The sequence below is a fragment of the Mirounga angustirostris genome, unplaced genomic scaffold (genome assembly GCF_029215605.1).
Source record: "Mirounga angustirostris isolate CCGP_5_RB_7025 unplaced genomic scaffold, mMirAng1.0.hap1 SCAF_4, whole genome shotgun sequence".
Classification (NCBI taxonomy): domain Eukaryota; kingdom Metazoa; phylum Chordata; class Mammalia; order Carnivora; family Phocidae; genus Mirounga; species Mirounga angustirostris.
Genome location: NW_026991712.1, coordinates 155,398,218 through 155,425,408, shown reverse-complemented (window position 1 = coordinate 155,425,408; position 27,191 = coordinate 155,398,218). Strand labels below are relative to the sequence as shown.

General features: G+C 49.9%; 2 protein-coding genes and 1 long non-coding RNA gene across 8 annotated transcripts in view; 2 read left to right on the top strand and 1 right to left on the bottom strand.

Moving 5' to 3' along the window:
- Positions 1 to 40: 40 nt before the first annotated feature.
- On the top strand, positions 41 to 11,702 carry LOC135364192 (uncharacterized). Its single transcript, XR_010410956.1, has 5 exons — positions 41 to 433; positions 6,313 to 6,442; positions 9,261 to 9,523; positions 10,257 to 10,456; positions 11,153 to 11,702. It is a non-coding gene; the product is annotated as an uncharacterized LOC135364192 (long non-coding RNA).
- Positions 1,236 to 22,495, bottom strand: TMEM53 (transmembrane protein 53). Its single transcript, XM_045897850.1, has 3 exons — positions 22,219 to 22,495; positions 7,293 to 7,414; positions 1,236 to 2,728 (listed from the first exon to the last, which is right to left on the bottom strand). The coding sequence occupies exons 1-3, from the start codon at positions 22,493 to 22,495 to the stop codon at positions 2,075 to 2,077; spliced, it is 1,053 nt and encodes a 350-aa protein (XP_045753806.1). The 3' UTR covers positions 1,236 to 2,074.
- Positions 22,473 to 27,191, top strand: part of ARMH1 (armadillo like helical domain containing 1) — a 54,861-nt gene continuing 50,142 nt past the window's right edge. For all 6 annotated transcript variants that reach the window (XR_010410955.1, XM_064589279.1, XM_064589275.1 and 3 more), the window contains exon 1: positions 22,473 to 22,607. The gene's annotated coding sequence lies outside the window, so the exon portion shown is untranslated. The remainder of the gene's footprint in view (positions 22,608 to 27,191) is intronic.

Sequence of the window (27,191 nt, the reverse complement as noted above, 5' to 3'; positions counted from 1 at the left end):
CGTCAGTGGGAGTGGGGCAGGGACCTGGACTCCTATTGATGGGTAGGGGCTCCAGGTTAATTCCTTATCGATGCAGAATCGTCAGCTCATTAATCACAGAAGAGGTCAGAGCTTGGGGGTACATAGCTCTATCCCCCAATCTAGAGCAGCAGCAGCTGTAAGCTTAGGGAAAGACACAAACCCCAAGCCTCTGTCCCTTTCTAGGGGCAGAGGGACCAAAACGACCATCTCAGCCCCCTTGGCTTTTTTTCTAGTGACCCAACACCCCAGTAATAGCTACTGCCTAGATCCCCAGATGGCCTCAGTAGAAACCCCCAGTTGTCCAAGGTGGATTCTCACATCGGGGACTGGAGACGGCACTTCACCAAATCGTCATCCCCAAGGCTGCCCACGGTCAGTGAGTAATCTGCATCCCAGGTGCTCAAAGCTGCAGGTGAGTCCTTTCGTTTACACATTCTCACCAGGCCCATCCTCCCATCTTCCCAAACCCCCCACCTTAGACACACTGATACCTGGGGTGCCCTTTGTGCGTACTACAGAAGAGGGTCCAGTCGGCAGCTCCTGCCTCCTGCACTCAGGTGACAAGTCACCCTGGTTGGAGCCCAGTGAAGGCCGTGCACAGCCCCAGGCCCAGCTTGATGGCACCGAATATCCTGAATACAAGAATCCTGGGGCCCAAGAGTCTAGGGAATGTATGTGGCCTGCCAGAGCAGAGCGGCCCCAGTGATGGCTAAAATTTCGGGAAAGAAGTGGGTAATGCCCAGTTCCCATCAGGCTGGCTCCTTTCAGGTCTCAACTCTCCCTTCTCCTTGCCTTGGACTCAATAGGTCCCTGATGGCTGGTTACTCTCACCCTGGGGGCGGTAGGCTCTCTAATAGGCAATGTTATTAACCCTGAGCGAGGGCATGAAGCCTACCCAGCTGTGGGATCCTTAAGCGTGGTCTCATGGCCCAGGCAGCACTGCCACCTGTTGGCCATGGCTAGAAATGCAACCACACAGCACAGGGATCAGACGCAAGGGTCCCTGAGGTCCCTGACGTCCCTGACGTCCCAGAGGGCTGACAAGATGCAGATCGAGCTCGGCTCTGGAGGCAGAGGGTCCATCAGTCCTGAGAATATCAAGGGTCAGCTCCCACCCAGAGCCTGGCTAGCCATCTCCTTTGCTGCCTGTCAAACTTTCCAAGCCCATCCCTGCCCCCCCGCCCCCGCCAAGTCCCTCGAATATCACAGTAAGCTCATTCAATCAACATATTTATTGAGTACCTACTACGGGCCAGCATTGTGCAGCAGTGACTGAGAGAATGCGAGATGATCAAGAACTCGGGCTGAAGTCACCTCTCCTGCCTGGACAGGATCCAAGGGGGTCTCAAGGAGACGGAGGAGTCCTCGCCCTGGTTCTGGTCTTCAGGGCTACTGACTTCGCTTGTCCCAGCTCCTGTGTGGCGCTGCTCTCCTCCTCCTCCCCACTCCATCTGCCTGTTAGACACGTCGCAGCTTTCCTGGCAAAGCATGGTGGACCCAGGCAGGCCCGCCACCTCTGCACCCTCAGCTCCCCTCTCTCTGGCACTGAGGTGAGAGCGGCCCCTCCAAGTGAGCTACTGAGTGGGATCTAAGCAGGTGGCGTCACGCTGCGGGGTGTGGGAGCAGAAATCACAGCCCCTGCGCCAGCCTGACCCTCTCCACACAAAGCTCACCTACCTTTGAAGAAGTTAAAGATCAACCCTGGGGCTCCTCGTCAACCCCACCCTCCCCACTCTGTTAACCCTGCCCAGCCTAAAAGCTATAGGATCCCGTCCGCAGCCCGACTTGCGCCTGCCCAAACACAGCCACGGCGAGACTCCTACGGCAACCTGTCCAGGCACTCCCCCCGCCTAGGATCCCGGGAGAAACGGTTCCCGGCGCATGGCTGCTAAAATTCAATGGGAATTCTCTACCTGCAGGACCACAGAGTCCCAAAGGGCTGTCCGGGAGTTGAAGCAGAAGAGGGCCCCGCCACCCACAGACAGAGGTTGTGGGGAGGTGGGGGGCATTTATTTCTGGAGCAGAGAGGAGTTGGGTGGGTGGGACAAGGAGCTCAGCAGTGGACACAGGTGCGCATGAAGTTGACGCAGAGGCTCGTGTAGTAAGTAGGGTAGTCACGGAGGTGGCTGACGTGCGCAGATGACACGAAGTCCACAGAGCGCACCAGGACCCGGTGTGCCAGGCGAGCCTCCACCATGCGTTCCACGTCCCTGGCCAGGACCACCTCGTCGGCCCTTGAGTAGAGGTAGAGCTCTGGCCAGCGAGAGGCTGCATCGAGTAGCCTGTCATAGAAGTGGGTGTGGAACAGGGCCGTGAGGGGAGCGAGCAGGACATGGAACAGGACCGCCACCAGGGTGAAGGCCACCAGGAGCAGCAGGCGCAGCACTGCAGGCCGGTGCCCCAGGACGGCCGCCAGGGCCCGCAGAGCCCCCAGCAGGTTGCTATCCCCGGGGCCGCTGTCAAAGATGGTGCCCACCACACGCAGGCGGCAGAAGCGCCGATGGGTCTGCAGGAGCTCCAGCACGTATCGGTACAGCATGACACCAGCATTGCTGAAGACATGGAAGAGCAGGGGCTCCTTCTCAATCTCGTAATCAAAGAGTAGCTCAAGTAGCTTCTGGGCCAGAACACGAAGTGAAGGGATGCCCAGGGACTCGGAGAAGAAGACCATGTGCCATGGGGCTGTGTATCGGATCACGATGCAGCCCTGGGAAGAGGAGAGAGGCCGGGTCGGTCCTCAGGGATGGGGGGCGGCGGGCAGGGGGGACTACAAGCTAGCGTCAGAGATGTCCAGCAGCTACAAGTCTAGCAGTGCTCCAGGCACCAGCTCACCACTCACAGACGGGTGCCTTCCACAGTGCAAGGTACTCGCAAGGCCCAGCTGTGGAATAACCACTTCATGCTGGTCACGGCCACCCAGCCCGCTGGGTGAGGACTGGAGCTCGCCCTGGCTGACCAGAACAGTCTTACTCCGGCCCGTGCCTGCCCCCTTACTCCCTGCAGTGCATCCGCTCAACTCCGGCATATTTAAGGGCTCGTGCTTGGCGACACCTTGCTGCAGTGACTGCTCTGCACCAGCCCCACCCTCCCAGGCACAAGGAGCTACCCCCATAAAACCCAACACGCAGACACGGCCTGCATGCCCCAGCCTTGGCCACCAGAGGCCACTCGTGGGCCGGACCGCGTCAGGTCAGTCTCCGGCCACAGGGGCCTGCCGGCAGAACCCTGACAACACAGGCCATGCTCTCCGGCATAGGGGCCTGGCACCCCAATCTGTCTGGTTCCAAGGCCCGGGATCGCTCCTCCCACTCACCCTGAAACTCCAAATATAGGAAACACTGTTCCTCAAATTCTAAAACCTGAGCCAATCTCGTAGGCTTCTGCACCCCTCCATGCCTGGGTCAAGGATGCCTCAAAATCTCCAGACAGATCCTCTTCTAGGTCAGGTAGAAAAGGCAGCCAAAGCCCCATGCCTCAGTGCTAATCCCCTCTCACTGTCCTGTTCGAGAGACAAAGGGCCATTTGTCAGGGGAACTGAGTTAGGCGGGCTCTGGGGTCACACAGGTCTGGGTTCGATTCCTGGCACCACTTATTAACAATAGGGGTGAAGAGCAATTTGCTTCATCTTCCTGGGCCTGTGCTTCCACCTGTAAACTGGGTTAACGTCCATCTCGCGGGGTTATGGTGAAGACTGAATGGAAAAACATACCTCAAGGGCCCCAAACAGGACCTGGCACAAAGTCAACTAATAGTAGCAGTAATTAGTGGCGGCAGGACTGATAACACGGAGGACACCCTCTGACCACAGTACGTGAATGACGCAGAGCTAAACACGATGGTCAGCTGAAAGAACCCTGCCATCAGCCCCCTAACTTCACCCCTCCCGCTGGCTCCAATCTGACATCTGTCCCCGACTCCCCCTGGCACTATTGTCCCCAGGGCCCTGGCATGCCTAAGCCCCCCTCCCAGGACTCTGCAGAGGGGGCCACTGATGCCACCTGGCCCCTCAGGCTCTAGGAAATTTCATCAAGTGCTCTGTTCTAACTTCCCAACGGCATGTGAAATGTCTTCCACCCCCCCAACCAACACACAGCATTTCCCACAAATGCAAACACGCTCCCACATCACACCTCCACACACACGCAACCCTAGAACTAAACGAAGCCCACCCACACCGTATCCCACAGATGCGGACACACGGGGCACCCACCACTCACTCGTGTGCACCCACCACACCATCTGGGAGTAGCCGGCAAGACACCCACATGCACACGCACTGCTGGCAGGTACCCAGTTACACGCTCTGCTCCCTTCAAGAGCACACACGCGCACACACACACTCCTCCCCTGGAGCATTCACACGCAGAAATAAACAGCAATTCCTGCGAACACGCCACCTATGAGGACACACACGATTTTGTGCCCTCCAACTCCGCATCACCTGTGAGTGCACACGCGGAACTCCCCCTCTAAGGGCCCAGCACTCCCCAGGAAGGGCACATGCCTGCCAAGCTTCCCCATGCCCGCTGGTCTGGGCCTCACTTTGAGGTTTCCCAGGTGCCTGCATCTCTGCTGCCACCTCCCCAGTCAGATGCTCCTAGAAGTCCCTGCAGGTCGGATCCCAGTCTCCACCCCCCCTCATCCCCCAGCCAAGCGGTTCTCCATCTCTAGGCACACTCAGCCCCGAGGCCCTGCCATGGGTCCTTGCCTCCCTCTCCTGTATTCTCAGTCTCCTCCTTTCTCCAGATTTCTGTCAAACCAATCTCATTTAAAAAAAAAAAAAAAAAAAGCCTCAGGGCGCCTGGATGGCACAGTCCGTTAAACACCCGATTCTTCGTTTCGGCTCAGGTTGTGATTTCAGGGTCCTGAGATGGAGCCTCACATCCAGCTCTACACTCAGCAGGGAATCTGCTTAAGACTCTCCCTCCTCCTTGGGGTGCCTGGGTGGCTCAGTCATTAAGCGTCTGCCTTTGGCTCAAGTCATGATCTCAGGGTCCTGGGATCGAGCCACGCATCAGACTCCCTGCTCAGCGGGGAGCCTGCTTCTCCCTCTCCCTCTGCTGCTCCCCCTGCTTGTGCGCGCTCTCTGTCAAATAAATAAATAAAATCTTAAAAAAAAAAAAAAAACAACTCTCCCTCCTCTCCCTCTGTCCCTCCTCCCCCCTATACCTGCGTGCTCTCTCTCAAATAAACAAAACCATAAAAGCCTCTGCCATTACACTGTGTTCCCCTCTAACTCTATCCCACCCTCTCCCCACCTTCCTAGACAATCTTTTTGACACCTGCCCTCTCCACCTCGTCCCCTCCCACTGACTCCCCTGCACTGCTCTCACCAAGGTCACCCACGCTCTCCCAAATGGCCAAATCCCATGACACCTCTTAGCGCCCATCCTACTTTCCTTCTAGCAGCATTCAGGATCATGCACTCCTAGATATATTCTCTGGTAGCCCCACGTTGGGTGGAGATTACTTAAAACTAAAATCTTAAAAAAAATAAAATAAAAGAGCCTTAAGGAACAAAGTAACTAGACGCAATGGGTGATCCTGGATTGGATCCTGGTTTGGGCAAATCAGCTATAAAGGACATTTTGGGGACTGTGAGAGAATCTGAATAAGGACTGGGAACTCAAGAAGATGAAAACAGATTAAGCAAGGTGGAGATCATGATCTGAAAAAAAGCAGGATGCAAAACGTATATTCAGAAGCTGGGACACCTGGGTGGCTCAGTCAGTTAAGCGTCTGCCTTCGGCTCAGGTCATGATCTCAGGGTCCTGGGATCAAGTCCTGCATCGGGCTCCCTGCTCCGCGGGAAGTCTGCTTCTCCCTCTGCCTGCCGCTCACCCTGCTTGTGCTCTCTGTCTCTCTCTCTGACAAATAAATAAATAAAATCTTTATTTAAAAAAAAAAAGTATATTCAGTAGATCTCATTAGGTTAAGAAAAGCTACACACAGAGAAAAGCTGAAAGGATGGGCAAGAACGAGTAAATAGAGGTCATCTCTAGGTGTAGATATGGTATTTTTACTTTCTTTTAAATAATCAAGTATCAGGAGTTTGGAGTTGGAACATTTTTTTCTCCACACCCATCCTGTCCCGACCCCCTTCCTTTCCCAGAGGACCCCTCCGCCAGCCCTGCCAACTCAACCCCGCTGCCTTCCCTGGAATCTAACCCCACACCCCCCACTGCAGTTCCCCCCAGGACCCCTCCCAGCCTCCTCTCTTGACACTTGCCCTTTCTTTCATTCTCTGTTCTGGCCACACTCACCTATTCCTATTCTTCGGCCTGCCCTCAGGGAACTTAGTCCAATGGAGAAGCCAGACAAAACAGGCCTGGCCCAGTGAGTGGAACTCAGAAGTCACTGAAACTTAGCTGCAGAGCTATTTGTAAAAGGCGACACCAGAGGACCAGCCTTCTTGGTTGGGGTAAGGCCTCAAGCTCAGAACATTTTCCCCCCGACCCTTCTCCCATTCCAGGGCCACACACCCCTCAGGCCCAGTGCAGATGGAGGCCAGTGGAGGGAGGCTGCGGCGAGGGGCTGGGGGTGTTGACTGGCCTTTCTCCTGGGAGGTCTCCATTCCTCCTCAGCCCAGGGCTTCCAGGTGGCAACCAGGGCTGTCTGTACTGGCGTCTTCCTGCTGAGGAGGGCAGGGCCAGGCCAGAGGCCAAAGATGTGAAAGGGGCTTCCAAAATATAACCAGCTCTCCTAAGGCTCTCTCCAGTTACCACAAGCTCTACATCCAACTCCTGGGGTGGCCTAAGAAGAAGCCAAAAAACCTCCAGCCTGAATCTCTTTTCCAAGAGGCCCTCCTGCTATGGGAATGCGAAGGTGCCACGGTCAACCCTAAGACAGAGACTCACCTGTGCAGAAAAGGAGAACATCCTGGGAGTACTCACTATGCCCAGCATGCTCAGCCCAGGCTCTTGCTGCCCATCCGGGCAACAACAGCCTGGAAGTCTGGGCCGACTCCCCAGCTGGGAGCACATCGGGGCTGGGCTGCGCACCGTGGGGCTTGGGGAGGAAGGAAGGGGAAGCAGGTTGGGGGGCTGAAGGAGACAGACCCGGCCAAAGAGCTGGCAGCAAAGGAGGGATAATCCTGCCAAAGTCCCCATGAGCCCAGCGTCTTCCTCACAGGCTGTTCTCAGAGCCGGGCCTGTCACACTGGCGGTCAGCGGTCGCTGGAGCCCAGCAATGACAGCAGCCAAGGCCGAGTGCCCCCCAGAGCGGCCAGATGCACCCCGGGCGCTGGGTGTCCACAAGCCTGCAGTACTCACCCTTTTGTGGTAGATGGCGCTGTACTTGGCAAGGTTCTTGTCGGTGCAGCCACCCCAGCCCAAGAGAATCACCAAAGGCTGTTGAGTCCCCACCTCCTTCCCGCTGTGGTTGGGGCTGTTCTCTGGAACACAGACACGGTGGCACTGTCAGCACTGGAGGTGGCATGTGGGGTGAGGGTGACTGGCCAATGCAAAGCCAATCTAGCGGTAGGCAGGGAACCAACAGGTGCCAGACCTCGGCACATCCTGCCAGCACGTGTGCCTCAGGTTCCCACAGGGCTCCCTCCTCTATCCCGCCGCCGAAGTGGCATGTAGGCCTCTCAGGAGGCAATGCAGGGTCACTGCAAAAACCCACATGAGGGCACCTTTTTTTAGTAACTCAAAGACATAGCCCAGGCGAGAAAAGTGAGAACTTTCTCCATGCAATTTCACCTTCTAATCCAGAGGTCAGCAAACTACAAGCCATGGGCCAAATCTGGCCCACGGTCTGGTTTTGTATGAACTGCACGCTAAAAAGAATAATGGTTTTTCTATTTTTAAATGGTTAAAAAGAATCAAAAGAACTAATATTTTGTGACACATGAGAGTTCTATGAAATTTAAGTTTGACTGTCCACAATAAAGTTTTATTGGAACACAGCCACGCTCATTCATTTACTTATTGTATAGCTGCTTTCACGATAGAACAGCAGAGTTGACTCGTGGCAACAGAGACCCTATGGTTTGCAAAGCCTAAAATACCTATGGCCCTTCACAGAAAAAAATTGCCAGCCCTATTCTAATTTCACAAGCAGTTGGAGGAAGGAGACCTTGAAAGGAGAAATGGATAGACAGTGCCAACAGGGAGGTAGAGCAGATCCTGAGGGATCACACCAAACCACCCACCCAGTCCTGCCAGAGAATAATCATCGCCAGTATTTACTGAGACTTAACGCTCATAACAACACTATGAGGAATATTACTGCCGATGACGACACTGAGGCACAGAGTGGTTAAGATAGTGGCCTAAGGTCACAAAGAAAGTGTACAGCTGGGAATCTGGCGCCTGCTCCCCATCCTAACTAAGCCACTTGAGACCCCCTGTGCCACCAGCACCATCCCCAACTAGAAGCATGTCTCCTGCGGAGATGTGCCAAGGCACAGGCCAGCTGCCTCCTCCATGGCTACTTTCTAAGAGGCTTCCCTGCAACCTCGTTGGTCAGACCTCATCTCATTTCCCCTGCCGAGTAAGGACCCACGCACTAAAGGGGACTTCGGTGCAGGGACTGTCCGTTACTAGTTATCTGCCCTCCTGCAAGGGCCAGAGTGTGCCCTTCCAAGTATCAAGCCACTTGGCTCTACTCAGCTGCCACCTCGAGATTTATGGATGTCGGTGGTGACCGGGCAACAGTAAATTTCAAGGCTAGTTAAGAGGATGGTAAATATAAATCACTAACCTTTGGACAAAAGGAAGACAACAATTTCCTGTAGAAATTAATGTGATTGAAAAGTTCAATGTTCCCGCTCTCCAGCAGTGGTGACTCTGGCCTTCAGAGATTAACTGCCCGCCCCCGGGGGAATCCCAGGCTGGGCTGCAACTCAGCCTGGAATGGGAGCTGCCTGCGCCTCAGTCCCAGCACTCCCAGGCTCCCCTGATGCTGGCCTGGCCTCTGGTGAGGGAGACGGTCCTACAGACCTAACGCAGGCCACTCCAAATATTCGTACCACCTTTCCTGGCCTGGTGTCCCCATCCCCTGCCCTTCTGGCGGAAAGGCATCTGGGCCGCCCTGGGGCCCATGACCAACCCTGCTGGGGATGAGGACTGCCCATGAAGCTCGGGCCACAGCAGCCTCAGGGGTAGCAATCAACAGCCACCCATTTGGACCTGCCTGTGAATCTCTGAGATCCAGGAACTAGATTTCTGAGACCTGCCCCAGGGAGGCTCCCTTACCTCTGTGCAGCTGTCTGAGCATAGGCTCCCCTCCCCCAGCCTGCAGCGGTCCCCTCCTGTGCCACCACCAAGACACAGCAAAGGGCTTTGGCATTTATCTCAAACACAGAGAAGGCAGCCAAGGGACGCCACACCTCCTGGCGGCCTCCTGAAGTTAAGGCCAGCCCCCACCAGCAGTGATGGTGCATTCCCAATTGAGGAAGGTTCGAACAGCTTCTGCTGGGCCTCTGATCCGCCCCTGGACTTGAAACTCCCTTCTGCTCCACCAGGTTTTACAGGCATCCGTGGCTTCGCCAACTCAGGTAGGAATGACTCTTCCCCAGAGAGGCATTTCCATGAAGAAGCTCTCAGAATGTGGATACCCTGAACACACTGCCCTCTCCCAGAGCCCAACCTTTCCGTAGTGCTCCTCATGGGAGGGAACTGGTCCCTCCACTCCAGCCGAGGCTACCCCTGAGCCAAAGCTGCTCCTCCTGCCCGGGGGCATCTCCCATTCCCCCCAACAAAATCTCCTCCCGGGGCCCCACTCTCTCTACGCATTCCTAACTTCAGCCTTCATCCTGACCTCCTCCCACCAGAGCCATGCTGCCCCTTCTGATTCTGTATTTCATGTGCTACAACCCAGAAAGTCCGAGGTGCTCTGGCAACGTGGCTGAGAGTACTGGCGCCGGGAAAGGCCTCCCGAAGGAAGACACACGTGCTGCGCTGCCCTGGAGGCCCAGTAGGAACATGCCAGGAGGAGAGAGGCCATGAGCGGGGGGGCAGGAGGCTCTAGAGATGCCAGGGTTGGTCTCAGGCCCAGCAAGCAGTCCTGGGGGCTAGAAGCCGCGGTGAGGAGCAGGAATGGTTGCAAGAGCTGCTGAGAGTAGCACTGGGGCGCGATCCTGCAGGGCCTTTCAAGCCATGTGTAGGAGTTGGAATTTTATTCCGTCGCAGTAGAGAGCAAATGATGATCCTGAATTGGGGAAGTGGTGGGATCCAACCTGTATTGATTAATGACTTGCACAAGGATTTAATGTCTGTCTCTCCCTTTAGCCAGCAGGCTCTGTGCAGGCAGGCACTGAGTGCGGCGTGTTTATCACCGCCCCCTGCCCAGTGCCCAGCCCCGTAGCTGGCCCATTCAGGCGTGCAGGAGGAACGTGCTGGAATGAACATGTGGCTGCAAAGTGAAGGATGGATCCAAGGAGAAAGAGCTAGCATTCTTGCTCCCCATTGCCCTTTCCAGAGTAATAAAAGTAATTCTTATGGCTATTGTTATTTATTGCCACATCCAGATCATGATTCCTCCATCCTCTCATAAAAGCCCCTGTTCTTTTTATGCTTATCCCACTGGCCATATCACCCTCGTCCCTCCTGTGGCTGACATCTCGGGGCCTCTGGCTGCTGCGCCTCAGGGGCAAGGCTTGGGCCCTGGCTCTGTCTCTCATTTATGCTCCAAGACTTCCCATGACCCGGTGCCGGCAATCAAATCCACCCCGTAAGCCATCACAAACCTCTCTGAAGTCCACATCTCCTTCCAGCTCTTACTACCCCTCTTTCCCAGTGCCAAGAAAACCAGTAATGGTAACAGGAAAAAGAGTATTATGTGGCAGGCACTGTTCTAAGCACTTTATGTATCAACTCATTTAATCTTTACAACACTCCCGTGAACAATGTACTGTTATTATTCTCATTTTGCTGATGAACAACTAAGGCACAGAGATAACAGATAACTGGCTCAAGGTCACACAACTAGTAAGCAGTGAAACTGGAATCCAAACCCAAGCGGTCTAGAGACCAGCTTGTAAAAACTGCCCCCGCGGCGCCCTGGGTAACAAAACCCAAGCCCCCAGGCTGAACCAAATCTCTACCACCTCAGCTCCAAACGTGTACACGTAGCTGCCTTTGTCCATCAACAGATCCAACTCTGACATCTTCTGCCTCCTCCTCAGGGACCGGCCCCCCCAGCAAGGGCCCCAACGGATGCTGCCTCACTGGGTCCTGCAACCATTCTCGGAGTTCGTTACTATTGTTCCCATTTTACAGATGAGAAAACTAAAACAGAGAGAGAGGAAGTTCCTCTCCCCAAGACCATGCAGCCAGGAAGCGGCAGAGCCAGCATCCATCTCTCTGGACCAGCACGGCACCCTGCTCTCACCTCCAGGACCTCACACGCGCTCCCTCGTGGGGAGCCCCCTGGCCAGTGTGCTGAAGCTCCATGTTTATGGCTTGGCTAATGCCCACCCCACCTCCTGAGTCAGCTCACTGTTCACTTCCAGGAAGCCTCCCCTGAAGCCTCCCGCAACCCCTTCTCATCCCCCACTCCCAATCGCCAGACTGGGTTAGACGCCCCTCGGCCGTACCGCCACGGGGCCCACCATCACCATGTCTACGCTTGCCATACTGCCGGGCAGTGTCCGTTAGGAACAGGGAGGAGGCTGCTGTAACATGCAAGGCAAGAGAAGGCAAAGGCCTGAACCCCAACAGTGGAAGACAGGTAGGAAGGTGGAGGGAAAGGACGGGGACAAGAGTAATTTTGGAACATGGATCAAAGGTCTCAAAAACATGCCATCTTTGACACAGCAATTTCACTTCGGAGAAAAAAAAAATTAATCATATGGAAATATTTGATAATACATGAAGCAAACTAGAGACATACATGTAAGAGCTAAAACCATAAAAAAGAAAACACAGGAGTAAATCTTTGTGGCCTGGCATTAGGCAACGGTTTCTTGGACATGACCAAAAGTGCAAGGAATAAAAGAAAAAAAAAAGATAAATTGGGATTTCATCAAAATTAAAAACATTTGTACTTCAGAGGACACCATCAAAAAAGTGAAAATAACAACCCCCACAATGGGAGGAAATATTTGTAAATCATATATCTGATAGGGGGCTTGTATCTGGCATGTATCAAAAAACCTCTTACAATTCAACAATAAAAAGACAAACAACCCGATTAAGATGGGCAAAGGATTTGAATACACATTTCTCCAAAGAAGATAGACAAATGACCAATAAGCACATGAAAAGATGCTCAACATCATACTCATTAGGGAAATGAAAATAAAAACCACAGTGAGGGGCGCCTGGGTGGCTCAGTTGGTTAAGCGTCTGCATTCGGCTCAGGTCATGATCCCGGGGTCCTGGGATCAAGTCCCACATCGGGCTCCCTGCTCTGAGGGGAGCCTGCTTCTCCCTCTCCCCCTCCCCCTGCTGGTGTTCCCTCTCTCGCTGTGTCTCTCTCTGTCAAATAAATAAATAAAATCTTTAAAAAAAAAAAACAAAACACAGTGAGATCCCACGTTATACCCACTAGCATGGCTATAATCAAAAAGTCAGATAGTAACAAGTGTTGATGAGGATGTGGAGAAATTAGACCCTCATACACTACCGGTAAGAACGCAAAAAGGTGCAGCCAGTTTGGAAAGCGGTTTGGCAGTTCCTAAAAAAACACTAAACATCAAGTTACCACAGGACCCAGCACTTCTACTCCTACGTCATCACACACCTAAGAGAAGTGAAAGCATGTGTCCACACACAAACCTGTACACAAATCTTCATAACCACAAATATTCACAAGAGCCACCACGTAGAAACAATCCACATGCCTATCAATAATGTGGTATATCGGGGCGCCTGGGTGGCTCAGTTGGTTAAGCGTCTGCCTTCGGCTCAGGTCATGATCCTGGAGTCCCGGGGTCAAGTCCCGCATCCATGAGAAGCAGGGAGTCTGCTTCTCCCTCTGACCCTCCTCCCTCTCCTGCTCTCTGTCTCTCATTCTCTCTCTCTCAAATAAATAAAATAAAAATTAAAAAAATTAAAAAAAAAATAATAATGTGGTATATCCCATGCAACGAAATACCATTTGGTCATAAAAAAGCAATGAAGTACTAACACAGGCTACAACATGGATGAACCTTGAAAATCTATGCTAAGTGAAAGAAGCCAGCCATGGGGCGCCTGGGTGGCTCAGTCGTTAAGCGTCTGCCTTCGGCTCAGGTCATGATCCCAGGGTCCTGGGATCGAGCCCCGCATCGGGCTCCCTGCTCAGCGGGGAGCCTGCTTCTCCCTCTAACTCTCCCCCTGCTTGTGATCCTGCTCTCACTGTGTCTCTCTCTGTCAAATAAATAAATAAAATCTTTAAAAAAAAAAAAAAAAAAAGCCAGCCACAAAAAACTACATATTGCATGATTCCATTTATATGAAATGTCCAGAATAGGTAAATCCATAAAGAAGCAGAGTAGTGGTTGCCAGGAGTTAAAGGGAGAGGGGAATGGGGAGTGACTACTAATGGGTATAGGGTTTCTTCTGAGGTGATGGAAATGTTCTGGAGTTAGTGGTGATGGTTGCACAATTCTGCGAATATACTAAAGAACAATGAATTGTACAGCTTTAAAAGGGTGAGTTTTATGGTATGTGAATTCTATCTCAATAATGTTATTATTTTTGAAAATTAGTAATAGGGTTGCCTGGCTCGCTCAGTCTGTAGAGCATGCGGTTCTTGACCTTGATGTTGTAAGTTCAAGTCCCATGGTGGGTTTAGAGATTACTTTCAAAATCTTTTAAAAAATTAGTAGTAATACATTAAGTGAAAAAGCATGTTGAAAAGCAGCATATACAACAGAATATATACATATATTTAGAGGTGCATATATATTTATGTATATACATATACACACATATATTTATGCATAGAAAAAAACACATCCAATACTAATAGTAATTATTTCTGGGACTAGAAGCAATTGCTTTTTTGTTATTTTTTTTAACCATTTTCTAAAATCAACATGTATCGCTTTTGCAATGAGAGTTAAAATGTTATTTTAGCTCCTTGGTAAGGCAGAAGTATTCTTCTCAACCCTCATGATTCTTGAGCACCCACAAAACAATTTAATCTCACAGGCTCCCTGTCCTCTAGAATTTCTCAACAAAACAATACTGACACCAATAATAGAAGAATTACAGATACATATATTGTACAACAGTTCAAGTCATAAAACTAAAGCATAAATTAGATTATGTATATCCCAGGGGCATGTGAAGAAGACAAAGGAAAGGCTGACAAGGCATAAGGGTCTATGGCATAATATATGCTTTTTATCTGTAAGCCAGAATCAAAATGCAAAGAATCTGTTTTCTTTTTAAAATGCAAAGAATAAAAGGATCCTCAGTTTCTTCTACTCCCAGAAAAACTTTCTAGATTCTCACATATCTAGTTCCGGTATTTATTTTTTTTTTAAGTAAACGCTACCCCCAACATGGGCTTGAACTCATGACCCCAAGATCAAGAATCACACGCTCTACCAACTGAGCCAGCCAGGTGCTCCACAGTTCCCATATTTATATATTTAAAAATTTCCTTTTTTTTTTTTTTTACTTTTTGAAATAAGAGCCTAGGAAAGTAGCACAGTATCTTAAGAGTACATACTTTATAAAACCATATCTGAATTCAAGACAGGGAGACAAACCAAGAAACAGACTCCTAAGGATAGAGAACACACTGATGCTGGGGGAGGAGAGAGTGGGGGAATGGGTGAAACAGGTGATGGGGATTGAGGAGTACACTGGTCATGATGAGCAGCGGGTGCTGTATGGAAGTGTTAAATCACTATATTGTACACCTGAAACTAATGTTACACTGTATGTTAACTGGAATTAAAAACTTTACAAAAATAAAAATAAAACAAAACCTTATCTGAGTCCAAATCTCTGGCTCGCCATGAGTAACTATGAAACAGACCTTGCGCAAACTCCCTAAACTTCAAATTCCTTATCTGTAAAATGGGGCTATTAATATATAGATTAAATAAGATAATGTCTGTCGAGGGCTTAGCATGGTACCTGGCACAAAGAAAGAGTTCAGTGAACCCAAGATACTACTTCTTCACGAGCAGCACATGTGTCCTATAGAAAAGGAGAAAATGAATGTCTAATAAAATTGGAATCCCACTGTTTTGTAATCTGCTTTCTTCCATTTAGCAATATATTGTGAACCTCTCTCCCTGTCAGCTTACCTATTTCTACATCACTCTTTTTAGTGGCTATGGAGCGACTGTAGAATATTTCATAATTTGTGGTGACCAATCTCCCATTATTGGACATGATATTTCCAATTTTTACTATTATAAAAGGACTCTATTGGACACCTCTTTCTTTGTGTGTGTCCTTAACTGTGTCCTAGAAATGGAACTGTATTCAAGCAACACTTCCTAATGTCAACAAGAATCTGCATGTACTAGCTGAGGAGTGGAGCTCTAGAGTTGAAATCTGGGATAACCTGGGGTAAGATACCTCAGCGCCCTGGAGTTTCTGTTCCTCATATGTAAAATGGAGTAAGACCTCTCCCTCCTTCACAAGGTGATTGCCATTAATAATAGATGCTCCTGGCAGGCCTAGTATGTGAGCAGGACATAGTCAACAGAAGGGCAAGAGAAACCCTGGTGAGCTCACAGAAAGGAGACCTGTACACAGTCCACCAGGTCTAGATCTCAAATCTAGAGCCTAGCACAGTACCTGGTACAGAGCAGACATATTAGAAAGGGTTTTTATTAATGTGTGAAAGAGACTGTGATTCCAAAAAATATAGGAATACCTTGGAGATATTGTGGGCTCATTCCCAGACAACCCCCCAAAAATGAGTATCATAATAAAGTGAGTCAAATAAATTTTTTGGTTTCCCAGTGCATACATATGTTTTCAATATACTGTAGTCAATTAAGTATGTGGTAGCATTGTCTAAAAAAACCATGTACATACCTTAACTTAAAAACATTTTATTGCTGGGGCTCCTGGCTGGCTCAGTCAGTACAGCGTGCGACCCTTGACCTCGGGGTTGTGGGTTCAAGCCCCACATTGGGTGTGGTTTACTTAAAAAAATTAAAAAATAAAATCTTTTAAAAATACATTATTGCTTGGGACACCTGGGTGGCTCAGTCGGTTAAGCATCTGCCTTCAGCTCAGGTCATGATCCCAGGGTCCTGGGATCGAGTCCTGCATCAGGCTCCTATCCCAGGGTCCTGGGATCGAGTCCTGCATCAGGCTCCTTCCTCGGCAGGGAGCCTGCTTCTCCCTCTCCCTCTGCCTGCTGCTCCCCCTGCTTATGCTCTCTCTCTCTGACAAATAAATAAATAAAATCTTTAAAGAAAATACATTATTGCTAAAAAATGCTAACCATCATCTGAGCTCTCAGAGAGTCATAATCTTTGTGTTGGTGGAGGGTCTGGCCTCGATGTTGACGGCCGCTGCCTGGTCACAGTGGTGGGTGCTGAAGGCTGGGGTGGCTGTGGTGATTTCTTAAAATAAAAAAAGAAAGTTTGCCACATTGATTGACTCTTCCTTTCAGAAATGATTTCCCTGTAGCATGTGACGCAGTTTGACAGCATTTTACCCACAGCAGAACTTGTTTCCAAATTGGGAGTCAATCCTCTCAAACCCTGCAGCTGCTTTAGCAACTAAGTTTATGGACTATTCTAAAATCCTTTGTTGTTATTTCCAATCTTCACAGCATCTTCACCGGAGTAAATTCCATCTCGAGGAACCACTTTCTTTGTTCATCCGTAAGATGTAACTCCTTGTCTGTTCAGGTTTTATTGTGAGATGACAGCGATTCAGCCACATCTCAGGCTCCAATTCTAATTTTGGTTCTCTTGCTCTTTCTTGCAGCCTCCTCCACTGAAGTGTTGAACCCTCAAAGTCACCCACGAGGGTTGGAATCAACTTCTTCCAAAGTCCTGTTAATGTTGCTATTTTGACCTCTTCCCATGAATCACAAATATTCTTAATGGCACCTAGAACAGAGATTCCTTTCCAGAAGGTTTTCAATTTACTTTGCCTAGGTCCATCAGAGGAATCACTCTGTGGCAGTTACAGCCTTAAGAAATGTATTTCTTAAATTATAGGACTTGAAAGTTGAAATTATTCCGTGATCTATGGGCTGCAGAATAGATGTTGTATTAGCAGGCATGAAAACAACATTAATCTCATCATACATCTCCATCAGAGCCCTTGGGTGACCAGGTACATTGTCAATGAGCAGTAATATTTTAAAAAGAATCTTTTTTTCTGAGCAGAAGGTCTCAACAGTGGGCTTAAACTATTCAGTAAACCATGGTGTAAAAGATGTGCTGTCATCCGGGCTTTGCTGTTCAATTTATAAAGCACAGGCAGAGTAGATTTATCATAATTCTTAAGGGTCCGAGAATTTTCAGAATGGTAAATGAGCACTGCCTTCAACTTAGAGTCACCAGCTGCCTTAGCTTCTAGCAAGAGAGTCAGCCTGTCCTTAGAAGCTTTGAGGCTAGGCATTGACTTCTCCTCTCTAGCTATGAAAGTCCTAAATCACATCTTCTTCCAATATAAGACTGTCTCATCTACACTGAAAATCTGTTGTTTAGTGTAGCCACGTTCATGGATTATCTTAGCCAATTCTTCTGGATAACTTTGCTGTGGTTTCTACACCATAACTTGCTGCTTCACCTTATACTTTTATGCTGTGGAGACGGCTTCTTTCCTCTAACCTCATGAACCCACCTCTGCCAGCTTCCAGCTTTTCTTCTGCAGCTTCCTCCCCTCTCTCGGCCTTCAAAGAATTGAAAAGAGTTAGGGCCTTGCTCTGGATTAGGCTTTGGCTTAAGGGAATGTTTGATCTTCTACCCAGACCACTCAAACTTTCTCCATATCAGCAGTAAGGTTGTTTTCTTATCATTCATATGTTCACTGGAGTAGCACTTTTGATTTCCTTCAAGAACTTTTCCTTTGCCTTTGCAACTTGGCTGTCTGGTACATGAGGACTAGTGTTCAGCCTCCCTCAGCTTTCCACAGTCCTTCCTTAATAACCTTAATCATTTCTAGCTTTTGATTTAAAGTGAGAGACTTGTGATTCTTCATTTCACTTGAACACTTAGAAGCCACTGTAGGGTTATTAACTGGCCTAATTTCAGTACTGTGTCTCAGGGAATAGGGAAGCCCAAGGAGAGGCAGAGGGAAGATGGAATGGTCAGTGGAGCGGTTAGAACACACACAATAGTCATCGATTAAGTTCACTGTCTTATATAGATGGGGTTCGTGGCACCCCAAAACAATGAAAATAGTAACATCAAAGATCACTGATCACAGATCACCACAAAAAATATAAGCATAATGGAAAAGTCTGAAATATTGTGAGAATTACCAAAATATGACACAGAGACACGAAGTGAGCAAATGCTGTTGGAAAAATGGAACCCATAGACTTGCTTGATGCAAGGTTGCCACAAACCTTCAATCTGTAAAAAAAAAAAAAAGCACATCTGCGAAGTGCAGTAAAGCAAAGCACAATAAAACAAGGTATGCCTGTAAATTAAACTCCTCTGTTTTTAAAAAAAAAAAAAAACAGGGGGCCACACAGGCAAGGAGAGTTTGAAGTCCCAACTCACTCTTCACTTGGGCCTCTAAGGCCTCTCTGGTGTGACAGCTCTGTGGGACCACCTCAGTCCCCCCACCCCTAGTGCCCTTCTGCGCCTTCTTTGCTCACCATCTACCCATCAGCCCTGTGAAGCTCTAGGTCCAGCCTGGGCCACTCTTCTCCAAGAAGCCCACTGCAACCACTGGGGCCCACCACGGTGTTCAAAACCACTCCAGACTATTTCCCAGGTGCCAGTAAAAGCTTCCTGAAGATTAAGTGGCCTTTTTTTCTTTCCCCACCTTTTTTTTTTTTTTTTGGCGAGTGCTTAGCAGAAGAGCAGGTTCACAATAAAACCTGGGCTCACAATAAACCCGTCACTTCCCCTCTCTGTGACCTCCAAAGGCCTTCCTTGTACTCTAAGGGTAAGCCCCTTGTCCAGACCCTGTGAATCAATTATTTCTGAAAATGTTTACTGAACATGAGAGCAATACAGTGCTGTTAAGAAGGCCTCCTGGCCTGCCAGCAAGCAAAGAGGGGCCCTGGGGCAGGACTTGGCTGACCATTCTCCGGACGGGAGAAGGGGCAGCGTAGCCTCAGCCTGGGATGTCAGGGCATCTCTGGCTCGGGCCCGCAGAGCTGCCAAGTGACTCCATTCAGCTCATTTGGCACCTCATCCTTGGCAGGCCCTAGCAACAGTGAGCAAAACCATCAAAAGCACTACAAAAGGGATCCCTGCTCTGGGAGCCAGGAGAACAGAACCTTCCCCAAGGAAATGAGGTGGGAGCAGAGTATTAGGAGGGGAAGGAGATCACTGGTCAGATAAGGAATCAGAGAGATTCCAGGTCCAGGGATCAGCTTCAGCGAAGGCCCAGGCCGACTACTCTCCCAGCATGGGCAGTCACAGATACTGGCTGGTGGGATTCCCAGCAGAAGGATCCTAGGCTGCCCAGCCTGGGCTCTGAACGATCCCAGACCCGCAGCTGCCTTCTAGGTAACTAGGTAACTGATATGCCAGCAGCAGCTGCTCGCCTGTCAACTCACAGCAGTGCTGGGCACTGCAGTTTTGATCTTCAAACATGGGGGAAAGACATTCCAGAAACCAAACATGATTGTCCTACATACTTCTCCACCATTAAACAGCAAATGCAAAAGAAAGACAATCTCCAGGATCCCCACAGGCTAACCCCACGTGAAGCCATGTCAGCCTGGAGGGAGCTCTCTGCAGATGGGAAACAGATTCAGGGGACCACGGTGCTGTTATCTCCCGCTGAGGGGTGCTACAACCTCTAGAGCTCAGCTCTGGGGCATGCGCTTTGAGAGGGAAAGGCATGATGAACTAAAGCTGATCAGATGGAGGAGATTCTTAGAACCACATCAGAGGAAGGACAGCTGACGACGGCCCTAGAGATATTTCTCTTGGAGAACAGAGATGTGTGGAAGGCATGAGCTGACCTCTTGAAGAGAGAAGAAGAGAGATTATCTTGCTGTGTTGCGCCCACCCCGACCCTCTAGTCCTGCAGTTACCACATCATTGTGAAACCACCTGCTTATAAATCCTCACCCATCCTGAAAACCACAGCTCCCTGAATGGAACCTGTGCATGACTCACTTCTGAGGCACCAGCAACTAACTGGCAGCCAGGACCCAGCAAATGCTGAACTGAAAACAGAAACGACAGGAAGGCCTATTATGGCTCAAGAAAAGGAAGTGCTTTCTAACAATCCCAGTTACCTACAGCAGGCCAGGATGTTTGGGAGGAAGCATCCTATCAGAGAAGGGTCTGGAAGCAACAGAATACCCTCATGCTGGTAGGACTAAATGGCCCCCTGAGGTTTCTTCCAATTCTAGGACCCCGCCTCCTGAAGCAGTGAGGGGAGCCACAAGCAGAGGAGATACACCGACACGCCAGGCACACACATCCAGTCACTGTCCTGTAAACCCTCACAATCCCGTGAAGGAGGCACCATTATAATTCCCATTTTACAGTGAAGGAATCCGAGGCTCAAGAAGGTTCAGTAATTTGCCAAAGCCATAAAACCAGTAAGAGGTAGAAGTGAATGGCAAACCAAAACCACCAGGCTGCCCACCTGGGCTGAGAGAGAACATCTGCCCTCCTATGCACACAGTGGGCAACTCCAGCCCTTTGCAGCTGGTGGCTCTCCAAGGGCAACAATATTAACTGGCTTCATCTCCCCCTGAGGCCAAAACTTTTCAAAAGCATTTTTACATCCATAAGCCCAAGAGCCCTACGCCACCATACCCAGCTCTAAGGCAACAGAATTGGTCTAGGGCCATCTGTCCTGTGGGAGCCTAGGGGCTGCCCTCTCCTCCTAGACCCCAACCAAAACACAAGATGCTATGGGAGGGGCTTGGGGAGGCTCTCCAGAAGGAGGCAACATCTGAGCTAAGCCTTCAATGACGAACTGGACAAGGACAAGCGAGGGGGCAGTGCGGGGCAGCAGAGGGGAAAGGGCATTCCAGACAGGAGCAAAGGCGGAGAAGCAAGAAGTGTGTGGAGAATCACAAGCAGTTTGGGTTGCCAGAACATAAAACGCAAATTGAACAGTGGAAGGACACAATGATCAAAGAGATAAGCAGGGGCTGCTAAACTGCGAAGGACTTTGAATGCCAAAACCTGAACTTGATTTATCCTGAGGGCAATAAGGAGCCACCGAAGGCTTTGAGGCAGACCGGTGACAAGAGCAAACCTCTCTATTAAGGAAGATCACTGTGGTAGCCATACCAGAGGCTGAGCTGCTGGCAGTGAGACTGGAGGGCGGAAAGGCCATGTGAACTAAAGCAGGGAGAGACATGCTGGGCTCAGTACCTCAAGCCTCCTCTATCATAATTCCCTGTCGGGGCCAAACTTTCCATTCTCTGGGCCCCCAATCCAACTCTCACTGCAGGCCTGCTCTACAGGCTACTCATTTTGTGGAGTCTCCCACACAACTGTCTTTAATGATACGACTCTAGGGAGGAGTAATGTTAATCATTATATTTACTCCATGCCAGGCACTATGCTGGGTCCTTTACACAAATTACCTCAGTTGTGCAACCAACAGCCCTGGAAGAGAGGTTACTATCGGTAGCCTCGTTTTGCAAAGGATCTGAACAGACTTCTACCTGAGGGCAGAGACTGCTCGGTTCACCCCTGCCAAGGAGAGTGGGAGGGATGAGTCCCGTGTCCCGGGCTTCTACAAGGACCCCCGGGAAAACAGTGGGTGGAAAATAATGGGTGGGTCCCCTAGCCACAATCGCCGAAGAGAGGCTGGAAGTGGGAAGCCTGAGCCCAAAGGAATCAGGACAGCCCCTGCCCTCGGCAGCCTTCAGCTGCGAGGAGAGAAACGAGGGCACGGACCTGAGAGCTCCAACTGAAAAGACAGAAATAAGCCCCCAACGGAGCCGAGGCCGCAGGGAAGGGGCGGGGCTCGGACGCGGCGACCACTCCGGGGGCGGGGCTTGCACGGGGGTGGGGCTCTGTGGGCCCGACCAAGTCCGGGACCTGCGGGACCCCGTGAGGGGGCGGGTCGCGAGGGGGCGGGACTCCGAGGGGGGCGGAGCCACAGCTGTGCTTGCGACCCACAGACTCGTTCGGTTACCTCCCCACGACTGGACCCGACCCTCGTTCCATACCCTGGCTCCAGCAGGGCTGATCCGGGATCTCGATGGTGTAGTCCAGCTCAGCCGAAGCCATGGTGAAGGCGCCAGCCCTCAGCACGGGCCTCCACCGGAACTCCCGCTCGCGCGCCCGCGCCTCACCCGGGAGCCTCCCGGGTGCCGCCCAATCACCACCCACCTCTTCCGTCGCTGCCCAATCCCTGAGCGGCGCTCTGTGACCTCCAGTCTTAGCAACCGCCGAGGCTCTCTCGGAGCCTCTCCCGGCACCCCACGGCTCGGCCCTAGCAACCATGCCCCGCCCCGTTCTAGCCCTGCTTCGCAGCCACTGGCTGGCTCGCGTGATCTGGGTCAGGTATTGGTCAACCAGGACGCCGGTCGGGAAGAGTCCCCACCCTCCCGTGTAGGTAAGAGGGTCTGCGGGAGATTTGCGGTATTCTGGAAATGGGAAGGTCTCCCTTCCGCACCGTGTCTTATCCTACGGGGTGGACGGCAGTGCCCTTTGATTTACATCATCTCCTACCTCTACCATCCTTCACCAGACGCAGCTCCGAGGGCTGGAGGTAGAAAAACGTACCAAACGGCCTAGGGGACGCGTGCCAGCCCATCCTCCATCCAGTGGGTTGAGGCATATTCTTGGCTGGTGGGGTGAGTGGTAGGCAAGGGAATGGTGTCTTCAGGGGAAGACTCTAGAGAATGTTCTGTTCGTGGGGGACACAAAGGGGCTAGAGAGTACAGTTTTCTTTCATTTATCCATGTATTTAACAAGTATTTACTAAGCACCTATTATGTAGGTGAGAGCTAGTGAAGATTAAGCTTTTGGCCATGAATTCCATAAGTCTTAAAAGGAGAGGGAGAGAAACCATGCATTAACCAACTCTAATTCTGTGCGAGGGATAAATACTACAAAAGAATAAGCCCTAAGCATTTTAGGGGCTCAGAGAGTGTTGAAGGGTTGCATTTATGACAATGGGGATGTGTCTTGAGCTGGGCCTTGAAAGACTTATGGGGATATGGAGGACAAAGGACTCCTTGCAGGAGCTCAATGAGGGGAAACTGAGGGATGAGTGCCAGAAATTTTGAGTGTCTTCTGGCCAGAGGAGATACTAATGTGAGAGTAAACATGGAAGAAAAGTTAGGCCCAGACCCTAGAGAGTCTTTGATGTCACACTCAGCTTTGAGCTTATAGGTAGATGGTAAAAATTTTCCAGTGTGTTTTATACCTATGAGCGCAAGAGCTCAGACTTTATCCTGAGGACAGTGGGGAGTCATTGAAGGGCTTTAAGCAAAGGAATAAAGATCAGATTTGCATTTTAGAAAGATCAATGCAGAGAATGGATTGGGGATTGGGGATTGGGAGAAGGAGGGAGACTAGTTAAGAAGTTGTTTCAGTAATGGGGAAAGGTTATGGTGGCCTAAAGAATGGAGAAGTAGCAGGAATGAAGAGGAGGGGATGTATTCCTTAGATACTTGTGAGCTAAAAAGAACTGGACTTGATGCCTGGTAGGGCAAGTAGGAGAAATGAACAATGACTTCTAAATTCCTGGCTTGAGCAAACAGAACGAAGAGGTAGCAGGGTTTTTAGGAGAGGGTAAGTTCTGGCTCCGATGAGTTTGACATGCCACTGGAACATCCAGGTGGAAGTGTCCAGGAGGTTGGAATATGCCTGACTGGAGCTTGCAAGATAAGCCTAAACTGGAAATAAAAATGCGGTGGTCTGTGGTGCCTTATATACATCAGCCACACCAGTGGATGGATTTGTTGGGCTTCCCAGAGAGTATAAATAGGAGTAAGAAGAGAAGAAGGCCTAGGACAGAGCCCTGAGAAGCCCCCAAGTCTGAGGGTCTGCAAAGGAGGATGAACCTGCAAAGTTAATTGAGATGAAGTGTCCAGAGTGGTAAGATAGTCAGTGGTAGAATGTGGTGTTTCAGAAGCCACGGCACAAAAGTGTTGAAGGCTGATGACTAATCAAGTAGAATAAGGTCTGAAAAAAATCCAGTGGATTTAAAAACGAGGAAGTTGTTGGTGACCTTTGCAAATGCAGTTTCAGTGGAGTGATGGGAACAGAGGTCAAATTACAGTGAGTTGAGAAGCAGGTGGAAGGTGAGGAAGTGAAGACTGTACAATACACTTTCGAGATGTTTGGCTCTTTCCGAGAAAAAAGAAGGCAATAGCTGGAAGGAGACAAAGGTTTTTATTCAGATGAGAGAAGTGCTGTTGTCATGGACCCAGCAAAAGGAAAAAAGATAAAATGACAGAGAAAAGGAAATAACAGAGTACCACCCCTGGAAAAGGAATAAGGTCAGGGATCCAAAGCATTGGTGGAGAAATTCACCTAGAAAAGTGGAGGGACACTTGCATTGTGACAACAAGGAAGCATGTGAGATCTGTATATTAGTACGTTTGATGGCAGGAAGTTGAGGAAATTCTTGTTTGGTGGTTTCTGTTTTCTCTGTGAAATGTGGGCATGATGTCAGCCAGTGAGAGTGGGATTGGAGATGGTGTGCAAGGTCTGAGAAGAGCAGAGGGGGATTGAACTAGCCTCAGTGAGTGAAGAATGGGAGCAGGATGACAGGCAGCGTACAGATTTCTGGGCAGTTATGAGGTTGGTGACCATTCACTGTAGCAGCAGCGATCTGCGTGTTTGTGCGGGAGGTATTTTTCCCTCAGCAGTATTCAGGCATCTAGTGGTGGGTGCAGAGAGCTTAGTTGAATCTATCCAGGTTTGGGTTTCATCAGGCAGATGAAATGGAAGGACAGAGGACAAGGAAGTGGATGATCCTGGCAAAAGGTTGAGATGATGGAGCTTAGAACCTAAACTGCCTAAGAGGGTGTAAAAGTGTTATGGACTGGGGGTCCCAGTGAAGTTAGAGAACATTTATCTTGGAAAGACTTGAATGAGAAAGGTGTGATCAGAAAGTGGAATAATGAAGCTTGAGTAGTTCCAGGTGATGACAAGGTCCAGGGTGTAGCCATGGGAATGGGTGGCTGGAGTGAAATACAGAAGACAGTCAAGATGTTGACATGGCCAGCACCCCCTAGATGATGACAGGACTTGAGGAGGGAAAAGGATGCTTGTGAGCTAGATACCAAAGTCCTGGATGAATTAAGTACATTGTTCTGGAGTCTGTGGGCGATGATATGAATATGAGGAGGGGTAATAGTCAATACAACAGAGTGGCATGGCCCTCAAAGTAGTAAGGGTTTTTACAGGAAAGAGGTGGAATAAGGAACTGGGCTGGGCTTTGGTGAGCAGACAGAAGCGCCCCCCCCCCCCCCCCGCCAATCCTGAGATCTTTGGGGTGTAAGAGTATAAGCAGCCTCCACCAGGGAGCGCTCTGCAGAAGTGGCACCTGGGGTAGAGCCAGCTTCAGGGGCAGGCTGAGGGGAGGCAGAGCAGCTGTGGAGAAGCTAAGGGTGGAGGAGACTGCTGATTGGGAACAAAGGCCTTTGAGGGCAGAGTAAGAAGGCTAGGAAGGAAAGAGGGGTAGGAAATCAGGTCAGGGAAGGTGAAGCACAGAGCAGTATGGGAGTGAGGAGAATATGTGTAGAAAGATGATGGTTGACCTAGACAGTTAACGTTTTGTGGGGGAGAGCATGAGGGCAGGTCTGTGGAGCGGAGTTGGGGGCAGAAGTGATCTGAGAGGAAAAGTGGGGTCTGGTAGAGAGTGAGGGTAGGTCTGGGGAGAGGATGAAGGCAGAGGGCTTTGGGGGAGGAAGGTGGGAGAAAGGTGGTCTCTGGGGAGAGGATGGAGGGAAAGGCAACTGTGAGGAAAAGATGGGGCACCTAGAGTCTATAGGGAAGTGATGGGTGGCAGGAAGGATCTGTGAAGAAGGTATGAGGGGGGAGCAGAAAGGAAGGGAATCTATGAGAAGGAAGTGACCAATTGTAGCACATGTGCCCTGAGGTAGAAGTAAAGGCCAGGACACTCTCTGGCTGGGCCTGAGGTAGGAAGGAGAATATTTCTTTCTCTGTCTCTCTTCTCCCTCCCTCTCTCTTTCCAAATGGGGAGCTGAGAGTGAGGAACTGAGAGGATGGAGTCCAAAGAGAAGGCCTCTGTCCCATTCTGCTGGTGGAGCCTGCAGGAAGAGGGGACAGTGACTGCCTTGTCTCCGAGGCCATCTGGGGACAGGGAGCCAGGCTGGCAGCCCGTGCCCTGGAGGCTTCTTGCTTTGAGAAGTGTGTCTTTGATTTAGGGGAAAAAAGCCCTCTGAGAAACTTTATTTAGAAACAAGACCAAGTGACCTTTTGGTTTTTAATACCTCTCCCCACTTGTCACTAAGGACTTTTGACTTTAGTACAATAGCTGGGGTTTTTGAGATTTTGTGATTTTAGTTTCCGTGCATGAGGAAGAACCATTTGTCTGCTATAGAAATGATTTATGGATGAGTCCAGATTTATTCATCACCTCTAAAAATGGAGAGGAAATTAAAAACAAAGAGTTCACTCTGGGCTGAAGACAAAGTAGGTTTGTCGTCCTTGCAGAAGACTTTGCCAAGGTGAAAAGGCCACAAACAAACCAATTTGGACCATGGTTCCTAATCCGGATTTTAATTTCATGTGCTTTGATTTTTCAGACCATTTTCTCTCCAAGGTAAAATAATGACTATTTTAATTGGCTGCCACTTACAGAGAGATTCCAATAAGCATGATGGCATACGTATATTTTTCTCTGGCATTCCACGTATGCTCCAGTTCTTATGATCAAGCTGGTGAGGCTGACTTTTACTGCATGCTGCATGCCATGATCAGTTGACTATAAATTAAATCCTCTTTTCCAAAAGCCATTTTCCATTAGTGCTAATTTGTTTGCTTCTCATTTCCACTGATCATTAGAGTCTCTGGTTGTGAGCACCAAATTGGAAATAATTTCCTTGACATTTCAAAAAAATCTCTCCCCTTCTTGAATGCCATTTGGCTGCAGCTAAAGAACATTATGGTTTGCAGAGGAACAGTTCACTCCAATTACAATTTAACTGACCGTTCATGG